At 34.6% G+C, this 20,825-nt stretch overlaps 1 protein-coding gene across 3 annotated transcripts in view; it reads right to left on the bottom strand.

Annotated features, from left to right (window-relative positions):
* SMG1 (SMG1 nonsense mediated mRNA decay associated PI3K related kinase) overlaps positions 1–20,825 on the bottom strand; it is a 115,799-nt gene that overhangs the window by 34,841 nt on the left and 60,133 nt on the right. For 2 of the 3 annotated variants that reach the window (XM_043977406.1, XM_043977418.1), the window contains 16 exons: positions 19,833–19,975; positions 19,403–19,604; positions 18,085–18,194; positions 17,305–17,343; positions 14,621–14,768; positions 14,133–14,292; positions 13,275–13,395; positions 11,958–12,206; positions 10,416–10,700; positions 9,740–9,884; positions 9,481–9,619; positions 6,560–6,790; positions 5,920–6,097; positions 1,616–1,777; positions 852–1,069; positions 378–532 (listed from right to left, as the gene is read on the bottom strand). In XM_043977406.1, the coding sequence (XP_043833341.1) occupies positions 378–532; positions 852–1,069; positions 1,616–1,777; positions 5,920–6,097; positions 6,560–6,790; positions 9,481–9,619; positions 9,740–9,884; positions 10,416–10,700; positions 11,958–12,206; positions 13,275–13,395; positions 14,133–14,292; positions 14,621–14,768; positions 17,305–17,343; positions 18,085–18,194; positions 19,403–19,604; positions 19,833–19,975 (2,685 nt within the window). The remainder of the gene's footprint in view (positions 1–377; positions 533–851; positions 1,070–1,615; positions 1,778–5,919; positions 6,098–6,559; positions 6,791–9,480; positions 9,620–9,739; positions 9,885–10,415; positions 10,701–11,957; positions 12,207–13,274; positions 13,396–14,132; positions 14,293–14,620; positions 14,769–17,304; positions 17,344–18,084; positions 18,195–19,402; positions 19,605–19,832; positions 19,976–20,825) is intronic. The other variant, XM_043977411.1, reaches the window with a different exon arrangement.

Raw genomic sequence — 20,825 nt, 5'->3', positions numbered from 1 at the left:
CTTACTATTAAGTAGTACCTGATGCCACAGAACTACTGAAAAATGAAACTAATACTGTCATGTGAGTAGAGCTCTACTTAAAAGTTACCAGAAAGAAAATCAGCTAAATTGCAACTTATGGAAAGTAGATATTAAAGCAAAAGTAGAAGAATATCCATGTCTTCCCCAAATTTTCTTGATTAAATTTCTATTATACACATCAGAAATTAAAACAGAAACAATGTACACTTTTTAAAAATTCTGATTTCAATATTATTAAAAGTTTAATGTAAAAATTCTTTAGATGGATGCTACTGGGTCAAAAGGTTAAGATCTAAGAAAAAATTATATGAAGCATGGATTTATTCTTTGCATACAAAGTATCTGTGAAAACATACTTTCGTAAGGTGTTGTTGTTCTGGACTCTCTTCACTTCATCCTCTAGTTGTTGAATCCGTCTCAAGACATACATGTGTTGTTGTAGTAGAACTCCTAACCATAGCTCATCCCAAAGAACAGTAACCCTGCGAAGCTCTGCTACTAGCATTTGGACCTATATAAACATCACAATGTGCTTATTTTTAGAATATATATGGCATAATTCTTAAGAGTCTGATTTTTATTTTAAATCACACCATTCCGAATTAGTGATTCCACAATATTAAGATTACTGAACAACACTATGAGTAATTTTTAATTTTAAGGATTAAAAAATCTTGAAATTCAAATTTCAAATAGTTTAATAAAATGCGAAGTTAAGTTATGCAGTAAGATTTTTTCTTCAAATATGATTTCCAGAATACTTTTAAAGGCATATTTTAGTCTTGAGAAAAACGCACTTCAGTTTAAAAACAAAAAACGAAATCCTTCACCTGTAACACCATTGTTGGGTTTGCTGAAGATAGTTTATCTACAATTTTGCTGTAACAATCTTGCATCATAGCCTGATCTTCATTTAAGCCATTTTTAGGCTCATCCTTGTTACTATCTTGAGAAGCTGGGGGACTTCCTCCCTCACATTCAGCACCCAATAATTCTTCACCTTGAATATTGCCCAGCAAGGTAGGAATTGCAGAAGGAAGTTTGTTCCCTAGAATGAAGACAACATATAATTATGAAAATACTTCTCCCATGTGCATATAATACTAAACAAAACTGAGAAAAAGAACCATTAAAAATCAAACCTTGGGGCGGCTAGGTGGCGCAGTGGATAAAGCACTGGCCCTGAATTCAGGAGTACCTGAGTTCAAATCCGGCCTCAGACACTTAACACTTACTAGCTGTGTGACCCTGGGCAAGTCACTTAACCCCAATTGCCTCACCCCCCCCAAAAAAAATCAAACCTTAAAAACAAGATTCAAGCTAACCCATTCTCAGTCAATTTCATTTCTTTGTACTAGCTAGCATTAAAAAATTAATGTATTCCAAATTAGAATAACTTGTATTAAAATCCAAGATAAGAAAAATGATAAAATGGCAAAGACCATAGTTACAATAAAAGCCACTAATAAAGCTTCAAACTACATAATAGAATGTTCACACAATATGAAATTATAATAAACAAAAATTACAATCACTCGGACAATATGGATTTAATTAGTTTCACTCAAGGAGAAAGCATTCTAATATTCCATACCTGAAGACTGGGATTCAGTACTAAGTGAAATAGTACCCACAATTGCAGGATACAATATAAGGTGAGGGGAGTCTTGAGCCACTCGGCAGAGGAGGTTGCAAATACTTTGGCGAACATATACTTCAGGGTGGTTTAAACGGGAGAACAGCTGTGGAATAATACCTTTGGAAAAAGAGGAAGAAAGAAGCTTGAATAAATTGTTTAAATTGCTCTAAATCCACTTTTTTTTTCTGGAAGAAAAAATACCTGAAACATCTACCCATCAGAACAATCAGCAAAATGGTCAGTTTGCTGGGAGGCAGCACAGTACAACAGAGAAAAAACTGAATTTGGAGTCAAAGGACAAGTGTTCAAATCTTAGCTCTGTTGACTGAAATGGGGTAAGTCATTACACCTTTAAAGCTTCATCCATAAAGTGAAGGCTTTGACTTGGTAGGTACTGTGTACACTCTCCTAGCTCCAGCTCTTTTGATCTCACTTCTTACAGTGAAACATCCTCAGTAACTGTGAGGAAATTTTAAAAAATCCCCCCCCCCCCCCATACTAGGTGTAAAGATCTTTCAAATTCCTCAAAGGCAGGGGAAAATAGCAAATGGGCTTGAATTATTCTCAGTTTTATGGGAATTATTACATGTAATCAATGCTGAACCTTCTCTGTGAATCTACATATTCAATAAACCAAGAAAAACAACCATTTCATGCCATTCAAATATTTTAATCCAGGGGATGTTCATCAGTTTGGCTTAGTAAGTTGTAGCATATGAGTGTGATAGAGTACCACTGTGCTATATGATGAGGGGGTTGGTTTCAGAAAAAACATGGCAAGACATAGATGCAAAATGAAGTGAGAAGAACTGAAAGACCACAGTGCATAGTAACACCAATGTTGTAATGATGATCAACTGTGAGACTTGGCCACTCTGATCAATATAATGTTCTAAGAAAATTCTAAAGAACTCATGATGAAAAACTGCTATGCGCTCCCAGACTGAGAACTGATAACCTTTGAGTGCAAACTGAAGCATTATTTCACATGTATAATTGATATATTGTTTGCCTTTTCAGTGAGTGGGGGAAGGCATAGAAGGGAGAGAATCTGGAACTCAAAATGTAAAAAGAAGAGAATGCTAAACATAAATGAATAATAAATTTTAATAAATAAATTTGCAAAAGGCAAAAGGAAGAAACTTGAAGGTAACCCCCCTCCCCCAATTTGAATCAAATAATTATATAAATTACAGTCAGTTATACATTGAAGTATACACAAAATTTCACATTTCTGAATACATGACTGGAACAGTGAGCCAGTAGGAGACAAGTACAGTTCTTAACAGTTTTTGTTAACTTTGAACAATACTTATGATAGTTTCTTAATGGACATTTATAAGACCTGTGTCAGGAAAGTGAACACTTGCTTTTCCCTTTAATTTATTAGTGGACAGACCTGTTGTTGGAGTTAGGAAGACCTAGGTTCAAGTTCTCCCAGGGACAAAAATTTGCTGTGTAACCCAAGACAAATCACTTAAGCTCTCAATGACCCTCAGGTGTCAAGACTTAACTGCTTGAGGGGCAGCTAGGTGGCACAGTGGATAGAGCACCGGCCCTGGATTCAGGAGGACCTGAGTTCAAATCTGGCCTCAGAGACTTAACACTTACTAGCTGTGTGATCCTGGGCAAGTCACTTAACCCCAATTGCCTCACTAAAAAAAAAAAAAAAAAAAGACTTAACTGCTTGCAGTTATTAATCTGCATTGGTAAAGTGGGTTGCCTGTAAGAAAATGGGCAATTTCCTATACTGATGAAATCACAGGTTTCTATTAAAAATATGCAAATAAAAAATTTAAAGGTCAGGAAAGTGTTTAATATGATCATCTCTCTCTCTCTCTTTTTAAAATAAATCTATTTTTTGTCAAGATTTAAGCCATGAGAAATTGTCACTGTGGCAGAAGTATCTAACTTATTGCCAAACTAAGCCAACAGTCATACATGGCAAGGTTCAACCTAATGTTCACCAAACTTCAATAAAACATTTTGATGTTTTATTGATAGCTCCAAAAATACCACTATGATAGGGGCAGCTAGGTGGCGCAGTGGATAGAGCACCAGCCCTGGATTCAGGAGGACCTGAGTTCAAATCCAGCCTCAGATCCTTGACACTTACTAGCTGTGTGACCCTGGGCAAGTCACTTACCCCCAATTGCCTCACCAAAAAAAAAAAACCCCAGTACTATTGTACTAATAATTGTATACATTCTAAAACTGACAAAAAAGGTAGGAATAAAAAAGATCAAGATTAAAACACAACATTTGGTTCTAGAATCAATTGGGAGTTACTGGAGTTTGCTGGGTAGGTGAATGACATAGTCACACACACACTTGAAGAAAATAACTTTGTTAATTGTATATTAGAGAAGGAAGAGACTTAAGGCGGGGAGAATAATTAGGAAGATATTTTAATAGTACAGGTAATAAGGTACTAAGAGAGGTGACTGTATGAATGACTCGAGAAAGGCACTGTACAGGCTCTAAGGCTCTGTCCAGAGGCAGCAAAAGAGCTTCTAACAAAGTTCCAACCTGGTCAAAATCCCAAAGTGGCATACTGACATAGGAAGGCAAAAGGAACAACTGGTAGGTATGGCAATTAAGAGCAGGACAGTATAACTATTCAGAGACTCCCAACACTAAAGATCCAGTTTTTTGAATTTGGGGGAGCTGGAGGGCAGTGCAAGAACCCACTTGACCTAAAGTAAAAACAAGCAGAGACAAACACTATACCCTAAAACACAGCAGGGGAAGAGCTTGGTTCCTGCACAAAGCCTGAATTCAGGAATCAAAACTGGAGAACTGGGTAAACTGAAGAAAATCAACATAATAAAAATTATTGTAAATTTGGAAATGACGCAAATTCCAGCCCAGAAGGAAAAAATAACTCTGTAATAATAAGAACTAAATGAATACCTAGAAAAAAAAGTTCTTAAGGAAAGAACAGGAAGAATAAATAGCTCAGAAGAGAATGTGATTAAATTTTATCCAAATAGTGGACTCCCTAAAATCTAAAATACACCAAACAGGAATTAATGACTTTACAAGACAGCAAGAAATATCAGAACATAATCAAAGACTGAAAAGATAGCAGAGAGTGCAAGATATTGCTTATTTAAAAAAAAAAATCAAGGAGTGAATTTAAGAATCATTGAACTCCTTGAAAATCATATCAAAAAATCATAAATGAAAACCTCCCAATATATTAGAACCAGAGGGCAGAGTAAAGATAAAAGGAATTCATCTATCACCTTCAGAAAGAAACTCTAAAAAAAAAATTCCAGGAATGTCACAACCTAAACCCACAGTTCTCATAGAAAAGAAATAATACTGCAAGCATCCAGAAAGAAACAGTTTAAGTACCAAGGGACTACAGTCAGGATCACATAAGACCTGGAAATTTTAATTATAAACAAAAGATCTTGAAATACAATATCCCGAAAGGCAAGAGATAGAAACCTATAACCAAGAATAATTTGCTTGGTAAGCCAAGTATAATCCTACAGAGGGGAAAAATGGATCTTTAACAGAATAGGACTTTGAAGCAATTGAAAGGGGTTATGTGATGATGTAGTATAAGGGAGAGTAAGTTAGCAATAACAACGTGCCTCCTCTCCAAAAGGCCCATTAAATCATTTAAAAAAATATACAGAAGAAAACAAAGCAACACAGAATAAGTGGACAGTTTTGAAAGTAAAACGTGAAATTTATTTTTCTTTCAAAGCAAGCAGAATGAAATGAAGATTCGATGTTTCATATAAAATTCTTTATATCCTGCTTGCATATATGGTAATAATGTTCACTTTTTGGTGCTAAAATACAGAATTTAAAAAATTATTTTTAAAAAAGGTCTGATACATATGGCAAGCTACCATGTCTGCCTAGCCTATGCAGACAAACCAGGTGAAGTGACTTGCCGAGGGTCACACAGCTAGTAAGTGTCTGAGGCCAGATTTGAACTCGGGAAGATGAGTTTTCCTGACCCTGGGCCCTATGCTCTATCCACTGTAGCACCTAGCTGCCCGTACTTCCCTATACATTCCATTAATAGTAATTGTTGTAGGGACAGCTAGGTGGCGCAGTGGGTAGAGCACTGGCCCTGGAGTCAAGAGTACCTGAGTTCAAATCCGGCTTCAGACACTTAACACTTACTAGCTGTGTGACCTTGGGCATGTCACTTAACCCCAATTGCCTCACTAAAAACAAAAACAAAAACAAAAAAATACTATTGGTTTTTTACAAAACTTCCTTTCAAATATTACCTCTCCATGGAGCAGTAGGTGTTGTTTCCAAGCCGTGTTCCAGATATTGTCTAAGTTCTCCAGCATGTTTAACAAGCAATCTCAATAACCTTAATGTTGCCATTACAATGACATCATCAGTACTCTGTTCAGATCTATTACTTAAATGCAATCTGGGATCATCTTCATCTAGAGGAATCTAAAAGAAAAAAAATCAACAAAATGGGAAGGAGAAAAGGGGAATGTAGAGGTTAAAAAAAAAAAAAGAATACATGCTTATCCCTTCCACATTAGGGGGGTTAGGAGCACAGAGCCCCCACAATCTGCAAAATCCACATAAAATTTTTTGGCCTTCCCTTTGTACCAAAGAAGAATTCTAAATTATTATGGTATTAAAAGATAAAATATATTGATATTATATAATACTACACATATACTTTATGCATTCCAGAGTTAAGCATTTTCTGTGTCATCTACTGGTCTCTATGTGTCATCTGTGGCTTCCACAAATCCCCCCAAAATGTCTGTTTAATTTCTTACGCTGACCTCTGATATAAACCACGATGGGGAATTTGTGATGTGGAAGGGATAATTGTAACATTATTCCTGTACACCAAGAAAGCAACTTTGGTTTTTCAAAAAGAATGATTATACTTCATACCTGTCCAGCATTGAGTTTAAGGAAAGTAAAATATGCACTACAGGATAGTTTGTAGAGGCTAAAGATTCTATCTACGATTTTTCGCCACACTTTAATTAGTCCCTCTGTTGCATTTTCATCTAGATCTGAAAGCCATGGACAGCTTGCCAATAATTGGCGCCAGATGACATCAACCATATCATCTTCCTCATTGTCTTCACTCTCAGTTATCTGAAGCGTTATATCTTCATCCTAAATGCAAATCAAGAAAAAATACCATTTTCAACTCAAAAACTGAAAATTGAAATGTATGTCTTTAAAATATACATGTATATGAGTGCAGAGATACAAGCAACACACAAAAATGTGTGTGTAGGATCACTGGACTTTAAGTAAGGAAATCTAGTGTCCAGTCCTCTTGCTGACACTTTTGAGCAGCACAGAGTTGGGGGTAAGGTACATACAAAAGTGGCTGCACCATGGGACTATTATTATAAGGAAATAACTTGATAAACTTTAATAAGTTTTTTTTTAATCTTTGAGCAAGTGAGTACATGCATGCATGTGTATGTGCCTTCATGCACATGTGCATTTGTGTCTGTATGAGATGCATATCCTAATCAAAAGTATGCCAACAGGTGAAATTTTTTCAGTAACAAGAACTGAAATTATTTATTAAAAAAGAGAAGGGGTTATCATCAACATTGAGTGTTGACCTACTGTGATGGACTATATTCTTCTCACCAATGCAATGGTACAGAAGAGTTCCAGGGAACTCATGATAGAAGAGGATCTCCAAATCCAAGAAAAAAAAAGAACGAACTGTGGAGTATAGATGCTGATTGAACCATATTATTTCTTTTGTTTTGGGTGCTGTTGTTTTTTTTTTTTCTATTTTGAGGTTTTGCATCACTGCTCTGATTCTTTCTCTTGTAACAGGATTAATGCAGAAATAGGATTAATGTTATCATGTGTATATATATATATATATATATGTGTGTGTGTGTGTGTGTGTGTGTGTGTGTGTATATATATATCTCTATGTATATGTATAGAGATATATAGATATAACCTATATCAGATTACCTGCTGTCTAGGGGAGGGGGGAGGGGGGAGGGAGGGGAAGGAGGGAGAAAAATCTGAAATTGTAAAGCATGTATAAACAAAAGTTGAGAACTATCTTTACATGTAACGGAAAAAATAAAATACCTCATACATTAAAAAAAAAGAGAAGGGGTTGCAACCTCTTGTCAGTGGAGAAAACATTCATTTCAATGAAATAATGGATCCTGGCCATTTCCTATGGAAAGCCTTTCCTGATTCCCCTGCTTATTAGAGCTTTTTCCTTCCTCAAATGTGCATTTACTTATCCAATTAAGGGTTACCGTGGACTCCCCAATAAAACATAAAATCCTTGAAAGTACTGGTTGGTTGTTTTGTGCTTGAATCCCAGTGCCTACCAGACAGTAGGTAGTTAAGAAACATTTTCTGAATGAATGTTATGTATGAATACTACACATGTAGTAATTACGTAGGAATTATTGATAAAAATGGGGGAAATTTTGTTTGTGCATCCTTCCTTCAAGAACTGCAAGCATAATACTTTGCAGAACTTTAAGTACTATAAATTTAACATGTACCAAATAATTCTACTCTTAGTAAAACATTACAGACCAAGGTGGAAATATGGCTTTTCTAAAAACGATACTCACTAATAACCAGGGGAGTGGTAATATCTACATGCAGCAAAGAGTAAGGGAAATTTAAGAAAATCCTGCTGACTCACCAAAACACTACCTGCAAGAACTGAAAAACCAGATGCCATCGATTCATCAGATTAAAAATGAACACTGCTAAGACAGTAATGACTGTATACAATACTGTGAATTTACGTCAAACCAATTACAGTAATACTACTTTAGATACCATGAAATCTGAACTAAAGCCAAAACTATCTATATTCCTTAGGCTAAAGAATGTGTCATGAAACATAATTCAAAATGAAAAACACAGTAGTTAAACCAATTATAGACTGTTGTATAGCTAGAAGGGAACCTAAAGATCATCTAATCTAACTTCATTTTGCAAATAAGGAAACTGAGGCACAAAGAGAGGGAATTACTTATACAAAGTCATACAATTAGTTGGTCAGAGCCAAGACTAGAATGCTGGTCTTCTGACTCAGTGCTTTATCCTCTACCAAACAGTCATGAGTCGAATGGCCTCAACAAATCTCTTACTGCAAAAGAAGTTAAACTAATTTTGTTACTACTGCAATTTAATATGCACATGTATACTCTAAAACCAACTTTTGTTGTTCAGTTGTTTTTCAGTCCTGTCTGACTCTTCATGACCTTATTTGAGGTTTTCTTGGCAAATACCAGAGTGGTATGCTGTTTCTTGCTCCTGCTCCTTTTGCAGATGAAGAAACTGAGGCAAATTAATTCACCCTTAATGAATATAACCCTAAGCCAACAATTCTTTTAGATTTCTCAGATGCTGTGTGCATCCTTTTATTTATTTATTTAATATATATATTTTAAACAGGGCAATGAGGGTTAAGTGACTTGCCCAGGGTCACACAGCTAGTGCCAAGTGTCTGAGGCTGGATTTGAACTCAGGTACTCCTGAATCCAAGGCTGGTGCATAATCCACTGTGCCATCTAGCTGCCCCCTGTGTGCATCCTTTTAAAACAAGTAGGATCCTGCTATTTTAAAAATCAAAAGTTCTAAGTCAGAACAATCATACAACTTCAAACCATGTTTTACTAAGAACAGTCTGTAACAAATTTCCTTAAAAGGAAATTAAGCAACTACAACACTCTAGATGTATTAAAAGTGATCCTTAGGGGGCAGCTAGGTGGCACAGTGGATAAAGCACCAGCCCTGGATTTAGCGCCCCCCAGTCCCCAAAGTAACCCTTAAATTTTTTTTTTACTTGCCTGAATTCCAGCTGGTCGGCATACAGCTTGACCAAGAATACCATATATTTTTTCTCTATCTTCATCAGCTATGTTATCTGGAAGTAGATTCTGTACCTCAGACTTTTCTCTGGATAATAGACGGACACCTTCTCCTTGACTGTAAAAATTAATACATCATTATTCCATCTACCTAAAATTTAATAATGATACACTAAACCTTTATTTTGGAATATACTCAATAAATTTCACCTGAATTAAATATTTGAAGTGTACATACCTAGCATTATCAACCACCTTTCTGCCCCATCTGTATGCCCAACTAGCCAGTGCTGCCCAAGACTTGGCAACTTCAGGAGCCTGGACTGAAGAGAGGTGATATAACTGCCCCAATATGAAGTCAGGTTCTCCAACTCCAATATTTACTGTCAAGATTAAGAAAAAACAGCAAATGTTAAATACCCATAAAAGTTCCTTTTGTTAACATTAATATAAAATAGCTTCCAGATATATTAAAACAATGTCATTTGCATAAGAATATAGTAAAGCTCTTTAAAACAAAAACAGGATAAATTCCACATAGAAACATTTTAATACAAAAGTGTTAGCAACAGAAAGCAATAGAAATCACTGTACACAATCTTAAAATATTTATTTACTAGCATTATTAGTCATAATTTTAAAAATCTGAAATAACAGTTCAACAGTTAATATTTTAACAATTAAATTTATCAGGGCAGCTAGATGGCGCAGTGGATAGAGCACCGGCCCTGGAGTCAGGAGGTCCTGAGTTCAAATCCGGCCTCAGACACTTAACACTTACTAGCTGTGTGACCCTGGGCAAGTCACTTAACCCCAATTGCCTCACAAAACAAAACAAACAAAAAATAAATTAAATTTATTTTTAGATAAAACTTCAACATTAATTTTTTTAAAAAATTAAAAAGGAATTATACCTGTAGATTCACTCTCAATCCGGGGATATTCCTCTTCTATTGCATTGACAGATGGTAGTGCAATCAAAGTATGTATGTTTTTAGACAAAGTAGAAAGACCTGTGAAATTCTGTTGCTGTTGGGCTCTGTATACCTGTTTCAATTGTCCTGAAATTTCTTTCCATTCTGCTTGGATCCATTTAGCCAGGGTCAGAATTGATTTAGCTACTGCATATTCTGCTTTGGCAGACTTGCAAAAGGCTATGGCACAAGAACTCAACATTTCCATCGCATGTGTTGACTGACCTATGTAAGACAAGAAACTATAAGATTACTTAAAATGAAAAAGATCCTAATGAAAACATTTTATTTTTTTAAAGAAAACACAAACCCCCAAGTTGCTTCCTTTCAGGGAATAGTTTTATATTCTGGCTAGAAGCAATCTGAAGCAAGTTTTCCACCCTCAAAATACATCGTGTCTACCTTCCACCTCTCCCATTCCTCAAAATTACATGTTAAATTTAAGAACTATATATATATACTGATAGTAAAATGAAACAAAACAAGAAAAAAAAAGGAATCGCACAGTTCTAAGATGACAAAATTTTGAGGTAGATAAGGTAGATCTTTGAAGAGGCCATTAGACTTCAGTACAGTTACTAATGATATATAAAAGTTATTTCTAGTGTTTACATAGGTATCCATTTCACGGTTCTAGTGAACTATAGTCTCAATAAATAATTTATAACTTCCTTGTCATAAACAGTACACTATGTATGCTCAGTGACAAATAATGGGTCAGAGGAACATTTCTCTTCTGAACAGCATAAAAGACTAGAAAAACTAAAGAACATACCGAGGTAAGATAAATCACCACTACATTAAGCAAAGTATTAGAATATAATTTCTATTTAGTTTTCTTCCCCGCCCCCCCCCTTGTTTTCAGGGCAATGGGGGTTAAGTGACTTGTCCAGGATCACACAGCTAGTAAGTGTCAAGTGTCTGAGGCCACATTTGAACTCAGGACCTCCTGAATCCAGCTGGTGCTTTATCCACTGTGCTACCTAGCTGCCCCCTAGAATACAATTTCCATAGGGACAGAAGCTGACATTATTTCATTGGTACAGGGAACTATCAGATGAGGAAACTCTCTACCAATGCAGACTGACAGCTTTTCTGCAAGTCTCAGAAGGTTGCCTAGAGCAGTAGCGCCAAACAGATCCCCAAGGGCTGCATACCAACTTGGAAAACCACAAATTAACAATATCCATGTTATATTTCATTATTTTGTTAAATTGTTATTGTCAAGTAAGTATTATATTTTACTCATGAGTTTTCAGTTCTGACCTAGAGCACTAAGAGGTTAAAGACCTTGGCCATAGTCACAAAAGCCAGTATGTAGAAGAGGTGGGCCTTGACCCCACTACTTCTTGGATCTAAGTCTAGGTCTCAATCCACTACATGATGGGGTCTCTTACAAACTCTAATAGCAGGCTAACCATTTAACTCAATCATTTTTCCTGAGTTTAACATCAAATCTATTAATATAAACATTATACTAACCTGCTGTATATAGCAGTTTGGTTTTTTCTATATCAAGCTCAGGTCCCCATTTTTCATCTACCTGGCCCTGTGTTGACAATTTTTTAAAATACTGGACTAAATCTTGAGCAGTAGTGGTTTTTCCCAATTGGACTTCACTACATTGTGCAAGTAATCTTGTAGCCAGTGCTACATTTCCCCGTTTTCTGGCAAACTTTGCTGCTGTTAGACCCAGTTCCATAAGGTGACTTCTAATTGGAACAGTTTGTTCTGGAAAAAGAAAAACAAACATTTGTTAACGTTAAACAGTATGATACCCAAGCAGGCACAGGATCAAATTGTATCCACTTACTATAAATTCTGGTGCTCTGCCAATGAAAACCTTCACATGGAAAAGCATCACATTAGTCCAAACACAGATCACACTTTCAGTCCTCCCTCTCCTACTACTCTTAACTACTTTTCCTCTCCTGTATGTCTTATTTTTTAAAAATCTGATTTTATAGGGTACTTGTGTTTTAAAATGATACACCTTAGAAATACATGGAATTTCAGTATAATTTGGTTATATGTGTAAAAGTATTATCCTTTTCAAATAGGTAGCTTAAGAGTTCATACCTAAAAAACTAGAAGTCAATAAAACTTATCTGTATTTCAATAAATACATAAAAACAAACTTTGTTCAATCAACACATTACTAATGGACATAATTATTTTCTACTGTATAGTCATATATTTATTTTTCTTTGAAAGATTCCATTTTAGGAATCAATTTGCAGTTGGAACAATATAATAATTATTGAATATCTGCTTCATAGGTAGGCTGAGACAGAAGGCCAGGAGTGAGGGGACAGTAAATGAATAAGTAACATTTTCCAGTCTCTTTTGCTTTTCCCCCCTGGGGTCTATTTATTTTCATTCATGCATCTTGAGAGAGTGAGAATTGTTCAAGGGAAGACATATAGACTGAGAGAAAAAGAATAAGTTTCCAAGGAGCCCATTTGTGCTAAAAGTCCAGAGTTACTATCAATGTAATCTAAACCTAAATTTTTTACATTCTGCTCACATTTTAGAACTGCAACGGATACTTCAATGGTTAATTCATTAATATTCAACTATAATGCAATATCAATAAAGTACTGGCATTTAACTTGAAAATGGGATTTTCATACTATTTAAAGGCAAAAATAACTTTAAAAGCATTTTTCTTCGCTACACTCAAGTAGTATTGATAAACAATTCTATAAAAACACATGCTGTTCCAAAGAAGTTAACAAGGTCTACAGATATTATTTTTGTATTCACTTAAATATTTACTTTAGAAAGTAGTAAGCATACCTTTAATTTTTTCAAGTAACTGACTCTGATACACAGTATATCTTAGTGCATGCATCCATGGTCTTACATCATGTTGCTTACATGAACGCAAAGCTTCACTAAAAAGTGGTATTAGACAGTCCTGCCAAAAAAAAAAAATTATTACATAAAATTAGAGTATCATTAAAAAATTGTCAGAAGTCAATTATTTTAGGGCAATGCACTCAGGTGGTCAGAGAATGATGACACAACTGACTAAATTTTATCCCAGGCAGTGATTTCAAATGAATGTTGAGAATACATTAATATCATAATAAAAAGATATTGCTAGCAGTAGGTCAGTAAGTAAATTCTCCTTATACAAAGAGGTTTGGCCTACATTTTGGTGTGTTCGCTATTAGATTGAGTCTCTTCTCATACAGTTAACTCAAGCCAAAATCTGTTTAATGTGCAAATGTATTTTTTTAAAAAAATCACTATTTTAAATTAAAAGCCCATGGTCAGAATCTTTAATTCTGGTCAAAGCAAAGATAATAGAAAACAACTGTATACAAAATCTTTTTTTAAAAGGCAATTTAAAAAAAAGCTGATTTCCTTCCCACTAGCTCTCCATTCATGAGCACAGTGAGTTTAAAACTCAACAAAGATAACCGATAATAATAATTTCTCACCCAAAATCAAACTTAATACAAAAAATACTGAGTTAATGGGCATAAGAAATTAAGTAAGAAATTCAGTCACTAATAATGATGTAAAAAGGTACATTTTTACATTTTATTTATTTTATATTTTCTCCAATAAGAACTTGATTAGAAATCTAGTCTAACTGGGAATATTTCTTCATAAAAGTTTCACAGATTGATACACATAGAAATATACCTCTGTTGAAAGCCTGTTTGACACAGTATTCTCCAAAGCAGATGAACAATACAGTTGTAAAGTGCTTAAAACTGGCAAAGACTGTGAAACAGTTAGAGTAGAGAGCCGCAGGGGTCCAATAGCTATACGTGATGTTTGCTTCAAATATTTTACAACATTTCTGGGGGAAAAAAAAGGTTTGCTATTAACCATAACTTTTAATCTCTGACTTAAATCTGCCGTAATTTGTGCTTTTTAATTTTTTTAACTTTTTACTCCTTTGAAATCACAATTCATCTGGTCAATTAGCATTCCTATGATTATACAAATTATACAGAGACAAAACAAGGCCAATGTAATTACTAATTAGAATATTCCTAATCCATTTTAGTAGCAACAAAGTCCTACCAACTAAAGGGGAAATATATATGTGTGCGTGTGCACGCACACACACACACAATTAATAACATGATAAACTCAAAAATATCTAAATTGTTTCTTAAACTTACTCAGTTATAGATTGCCACTTCTGTTCCTGTTCTATATGATTTACAGCAGTTGCCAAACAAACTGAACTTCTCAACAACTGAACTTCAATGGATTTCTGAAGTTCCCTTGGATCTGGACTTAACATGTTAGGAAGGAGCTTTTTCATATCTATAAAAATGAAAAGCATCTCATAAAAATGGTATTTTACATTTTTATATTCTAATAAAATGTCAATAGATTTCAACAAGTTTAAAAAATAGACACCATAGCAATTTTGTTACTGACAAATACAGTTTTCTTTTATATCTAAAGAAATTATTACTAATGCTGTTTCACTGCTATTAGAAAATGAAAAATTCTCAGTCCAACAACTGAAATGTATTCTTGAGGACTAAGAAATCAGCCACTGAACTACAGTATTATGAATATTCCCCAAATACTATTCAATTTTAAAAAATAAGTTAAAGACATGTGCAAGCAAAAAGGTCATTTATGAAAGGCAAAACTAGACTTTGTGCCCAAATACTATTTAAATAAGAATGTCTTGGTCTTCCCAACTGTATACAGGGAGGTGAGACAGATTATAACATAATTGTTTTAAGTTATAGTATATCAAACAAAATAAGGAACTCAAGAATTAAGGTTTTTGAAATCTCTTACAAAGATGTTTCAGTTCCAATAAATAAAATGGTAACATTGCATTAAATTTTCTTATGAAGTTTAAATTTAAAAAATATCACCTCCTCCCCTTAAAAATTAGACCCATTTTTTCACCAGTAGAGGGAGCACCAAGTGAGGAACTCCCTCTAACCACACAGACAGAAACCTGCTCTGCAGCTTAGCTCTTTTGACCACTTACAGTGGACAATGTTTTGAACCAATATATTTGCATTTGCTGTCTATGTACTTTGGATGTCAGGGTCTTACTATAGATATCTTATACAAAGATATTTGCCCGTCAACCACTTCCCTTCTAATGCCAGTTGTATTAATTTTATTCATGTAAAATCTTTTCAATTTCACATGATCAAAAAAGTGTTTTCTACTCATCCCACAGTCCTAAGTTATTATGTTTAGGTTATGGATTCATTGAGATTATTAAGATGTTGGTATAAACCAATGTTCTCAGCAATTTTTGTCAAAGGTCTTTGCTATGTAATTGTTTTCCTAGGTAATGTTTTTGAGTTTATCTATATTGGATTGCGTTCAATTATTGCTGATTCTTCCTTGTTTAGTTCCACAGATCTACTTTTCTATTTTTCAACCAAGTAGCTTTTATGATTATCTTATAATGTATGAATTCTAGAAATCTTACTTCCTTTCTTTTAAAAATGGTTTTCCTGATAATCTAGATTTTTTTGGGAGGGGTTTTATTCTAACTCTGAATTTTGACTAGGATAGTACTAAATCTGGAAATTAATTTATTTAACATGACCATTTTTATTATATTGTTACATTCTAGGCACAAGTTCTGGACATCCCTTCAATTAATTGTTTTCTTTATATTTTTCAGAGAGCATTTTGTAATTTTATCAATAGGTACCAAGTGGTAGACTGAGTCACAGATATAACATGTACTGTAAATGGGATTTGCCTTTCTATTATTCCTTTCTGGGTTTTGCTATTACTACAGAGAAATGCTATTTATTTTGTATTCTCCTAATAACTACTGTTTCAAAAAAGCTATAAGCATGTATTAAGTACCTACAATGTGCCAGGCAAATACTATCTCATTTGATCCTCAGAAGGACCCCAGCAGGTAGGTATTATTATTTATTATCCTTATTTCATAATTGAGGTAATTAAGGCAGATAGAGGTTAAGTGGTTTGTCCAGGGTCACACAGCTATTAAGTACGTGAGGCTGGATTTGAACTCAGGTCTTCCTTATTCCAGCTCCAGCACTCTGACCACTGTTCCAACCTACCTGCTCTTTGTGCTATGTAGCTGGAAAGGGCACTGAGTTTTTATTTTATCCAAGAATTGAAAAAAAGGTATTTATGACTTCCAGGCTCAATGCCCCATCCACTGGGCCACCTAGCTACTTTCAATTGGAATCTATATTGATTCCATAGGCATTTTGAAGTAAATCCATTAGACTCTCACTGTTATTGCTAGTATTTCTAGAACTATGTCAGCTAGGAGCAGCCAGGGGTGTAGAAGAAAAAGTACCAGGCTTGGAGTCCAAAGAAACTTTGTTCAAAACCTGCTTCACACAATTACTAGCTGTGTGACTGTGGGCAAAAGATTTAACCTATGTTTGCCCATCATCTAACATGGGAAAGGTGGAATTTTTGCTTTACCTTTTCATTTGTTAGGAAAACGTCTGTATTTCCCTTTACATATAATACTAGCTTTTGGTTTTAGTTTTTTTAGTCACATCAAAAAAAGAAATGTATCTATCAAAATATGAAAGAATGTTTCAAATAACTCATGCCAAGAGAAATACAAATCTGCATTAAATACAAAAGAACTCAGATTTCATCTCACATTTAGGGAACAGGCAAAGATAACATGGGAATAATCATGCTGGAGAAGCTATAAAAAGATTAATATATTGTTGGTGACTGTGAATTGGCATAACCATTACAGAAAGAAATTTGTAATCATGTGAATAAAGTGACTAAACTGTCTATACCCAGAAATTCCACTGCTAGGTATATACCTTAAGGAGGTAAATGTTAAAGAGAAAAGCCCCATACATACCAAAATATTTATAGTCGCGCTTTTTGTAGTAGCAAAGAACTGGAAACAAAGGAGATTCCTATCAATTGGGGAAAAGCTAAACAAGTTGTGGTACATGAATGTAATGAAGTATTACTGAGCTGTAAGAAATGATGATTATGGATACAGAGAAGCACAGGAAGACTTATATAAGCTAATACCAAGTGAAGTAAGCAGAACCAGGTAAACACTATAACAACACCACACACAATGAAAAGAACAACTGAAATTGAATGCTGTGAAATTACAATGACCAAGCTTGGCCTTAAAGAAGAGATATGAGAAAGTATATCTCTTTCCCTTCTTTGGAAGGTGGGAAGGTAATGGGTGTGGAGCATTACAGATAATGTCAGACTTTTTTGAAATGTTGCTTAGATTTACAGAACTATTTTTGTCTAGCCACTTATTTATTCTTTCTTTCACATAAGGGTTGGCTCTCTGGAAGGGAATGGGAAAGAGATATACTGAGAAATGTAGGCAATATAAATGTCAATAGCAACAAGTTTTTTAAAAGTCAGACATTTTACAAAAGTAAACATTTTTAAACTATTTTTATATAAATCTTTACAATATTTATTTTTTAAAGTGTCTAAATTTGACTATATCCAATTTACATATAGCAATTGCTTAAATTTGTTTTTTAAACTGGTACTGACTCAGAAATGTTTGGACATATCTAGTTATGTCCTAATTTCTGGATTTGTTAACTCAAATAACGAATTTATAGATATGGAGTCCATAAAAATAAGTTTACTTACATACCTATTTTTTCTTTTGAGCCTCCAGTAAGCAGGTTAATGTTCTCTCCTGGTAATAATTCTAATTGTTCAGTACATTCAATAAATTCTCCAGACTCAAAGCTGCTTAGTGATCTGTAATTAAATTATTAGTTTTTTTCAAAATGTTGTAATGTACCCTTATCCATAATTTGCTGGAGGAGACATTTTTATGAATATGACTATCTTATTACAATCAAAAGAAAGGATTTCAAAGTAGATTATATTTGTAGATAATTACAAAAGCCCATCCTTCATGCATATTCTTCAGGTACATAAAGTCGAAGGACTTACGGACAAATAACAACTGCCCAAAAAGGAACTGTTTTTAACTCCCAAATTGTCATGGACTTAACAACCACTTCTCAAAAACAGATGCTGCAGTTTTGTTTTCTTTCTTTCTTTTTTTTTTTTGGTGAAGCAACTTGTCCAGGGTCATACAGCTAGTAAGTGTCAAGTGTCTGAGACAGAATTTGAACTCAGGCCCTCCTGAATCCAGGGCCAGTGCTCTATCCACTGCACCACTAGCTGCCACACAAAGTTTTCAAAAGTGAGCAAAAAGCTATTTTTTTAGCCTTAAAATAGCCTAAGTATACTCATAGAAATAAAATTTATACCCCATATTTACTTCCTTATTTTAAAGTCCAAATTGAATATTATTAATAATGTATGTTCTGGTAATTAGTATGGATTAATAAATATGGTTACTGTTTTGTTCCCTTGAGTTTTTCTTTCCTTTCTTTTCCCCATCCACAAATATCTGTCTGATCTAACATACTTCACCTCAGATGGTCACTTTCTTTGAATGGCTGAAACCCTCTCTGGGAGTTCACAAAGTCAACATTAAAAGTATAGCCATAGGGGGCGGCTAGGTGGCGCAGTGGATAAAGCACCAGCCCTGGATTCAGGAGTTCCTGAGTTCAAATCCGGCTTTAGACACTTGACACTTGCTAGCTGTGTGACCCTGGGCAAGTCACTTAACCCCCATTGCCCCAGCAAAAAAAAAAAAAAAAAAAAAGGATAGCCATGAAGTATAAATGCTATCAATAGTCTGGAAAGGGGGGAGGAAGGGGGGAGAGAAATCAGTGACTGCCTTCCCTCCCTTAAACAAAAAGTATTCAAATGAACCAGAAATAAAAACAACCCTATTTTTGTAATAGTCTGTTCAAAAGAATTTGTTTAGACTACTGAAAATAGCATTATTTACAATGCTATATATTATTTAAAAACATAAAACCAAGTCATTATCACACACTTTAGGTACTATGCTAAACTGCACAATTAATTTTAGAAAAAGATCTTACTTTATGTAGTTGAAGTCAGCTTTTAAGTTGAGGGAAGTACTACTTGTGCTTTTTTTCAAGTCATGGACAGCATTTTGCCATTCCTGTACAGCAGCCCAGTCAGCAATGGAGATGTAACACTCACATGCTTTATTACCCAAGTAATTGATAACCTCAGGGGAAGAATCACTTGGTTTAGCCAGGACAGTTTTTCTAGCTTCACCTGTAATTATAAAATTTTTTTAAAAATTAAGCTCAAGATAAATCTAAATATTTCAGACTAAATATTTAAATTAATAAAAACAATTATACACAATTTAATATATTATAGTAATTATATATAAATCTATATAAACTACACATAAATAATTATGTGTCTGTCCAAGAGTCCTAAAATAAATGCTCAATGCCAAGTTTAATCTTATAAATACTATAAATTGATGTAACTCACCATTGAGAGAGTGCTTTGGGCTGGCATTATTACTATTTGAGTTGGCCAACTTCAAAACAGATTTATCAAATCCAGTTATGCTGCAATCTACACCTGTCATGGCACACAAGTGCTCCTGGTATTCAATGGTTGCCTTTTCAAACCTTAAATACAAATTTAAACAGTTTTATGCAGTATCAGTATCCCAATGACCATCTTCCAAGTAGCTTGCACATGAGGCACTTAATGTTTCTGGAATTAAACAAAGTCATAGTAATAATACCATAGATCCTAGAAGTAGAAGGGACTGCAGAGACCATTTAGTTTAGCTTCTTCACTCTACAGATGAGGAAACTGAGGCCAATGGTCAACTTATTCAAGCTAAGCTTTTTGTATAATGATGTTTGTAAGGCAAGGTTTGGTGTTTATGCTCTGTGTATGCTTCCTAGTACCACATGTAAACATCTTGGAAATGTACATCAGTGGTGTCAAACTCAAAGAGTAGGGAATCTCTGTGGGCGGACCACTGACTAAGAAAGCCACACATGAACATTATCTATCTTGCCTTACTGTATTTTTATTTATTTCTTACACAGTTAAACATTTCCTAATTACATTTTAATCTGGTTTGAGATGCTTTTGATCTGTGAGTTCGACATTGCTGATGTATATCATTATTCACATGGGGAATCAGAGAAAAGTGGACAAACAGGCACAAATCAATTCCTACTATTAAGCAAAGCTTAATATTGTACATGAAAAGAACATTTTAAAACTTAAGATACTCTCATGACACCTTTACATATAATATGTACAATCTAAGAAAAAGTCCAACTCCAAACAGTCCCCACAAATTTAACACAAAGAAGGTACCCACACACTTCCTGATCAATGGATTTACCACAGAGGAAGTGAGGGGCAAAAGAGGACAACGATAAACATGGAATGGAGTCAGGCTGTGAACAACTTCAAAAGCCATGCAGAGCACCTTGTATTTGTTCCTAAAGGCAACAA

This window comes from Dromiciops gliroides, chromosome 1 (genome assembly GCF_019393635.1).
Source record: "Dromiciops gliroides isolate mDroGli1 chromosome 1, mDroGli1.pri, whole genome shotgun sequence".
Taxonomy (NCBI): Eukaryota; Metazoa; Chordata; class Mammalia; order Microbiotheria; family Microbiotheriidae; genus Dromiciops; species Dromiciops gliroides.
Note: the sequence above shows the minus strand (reverse complement) of the source record. Positions and strands in the feature narration are given on the sequence as shown.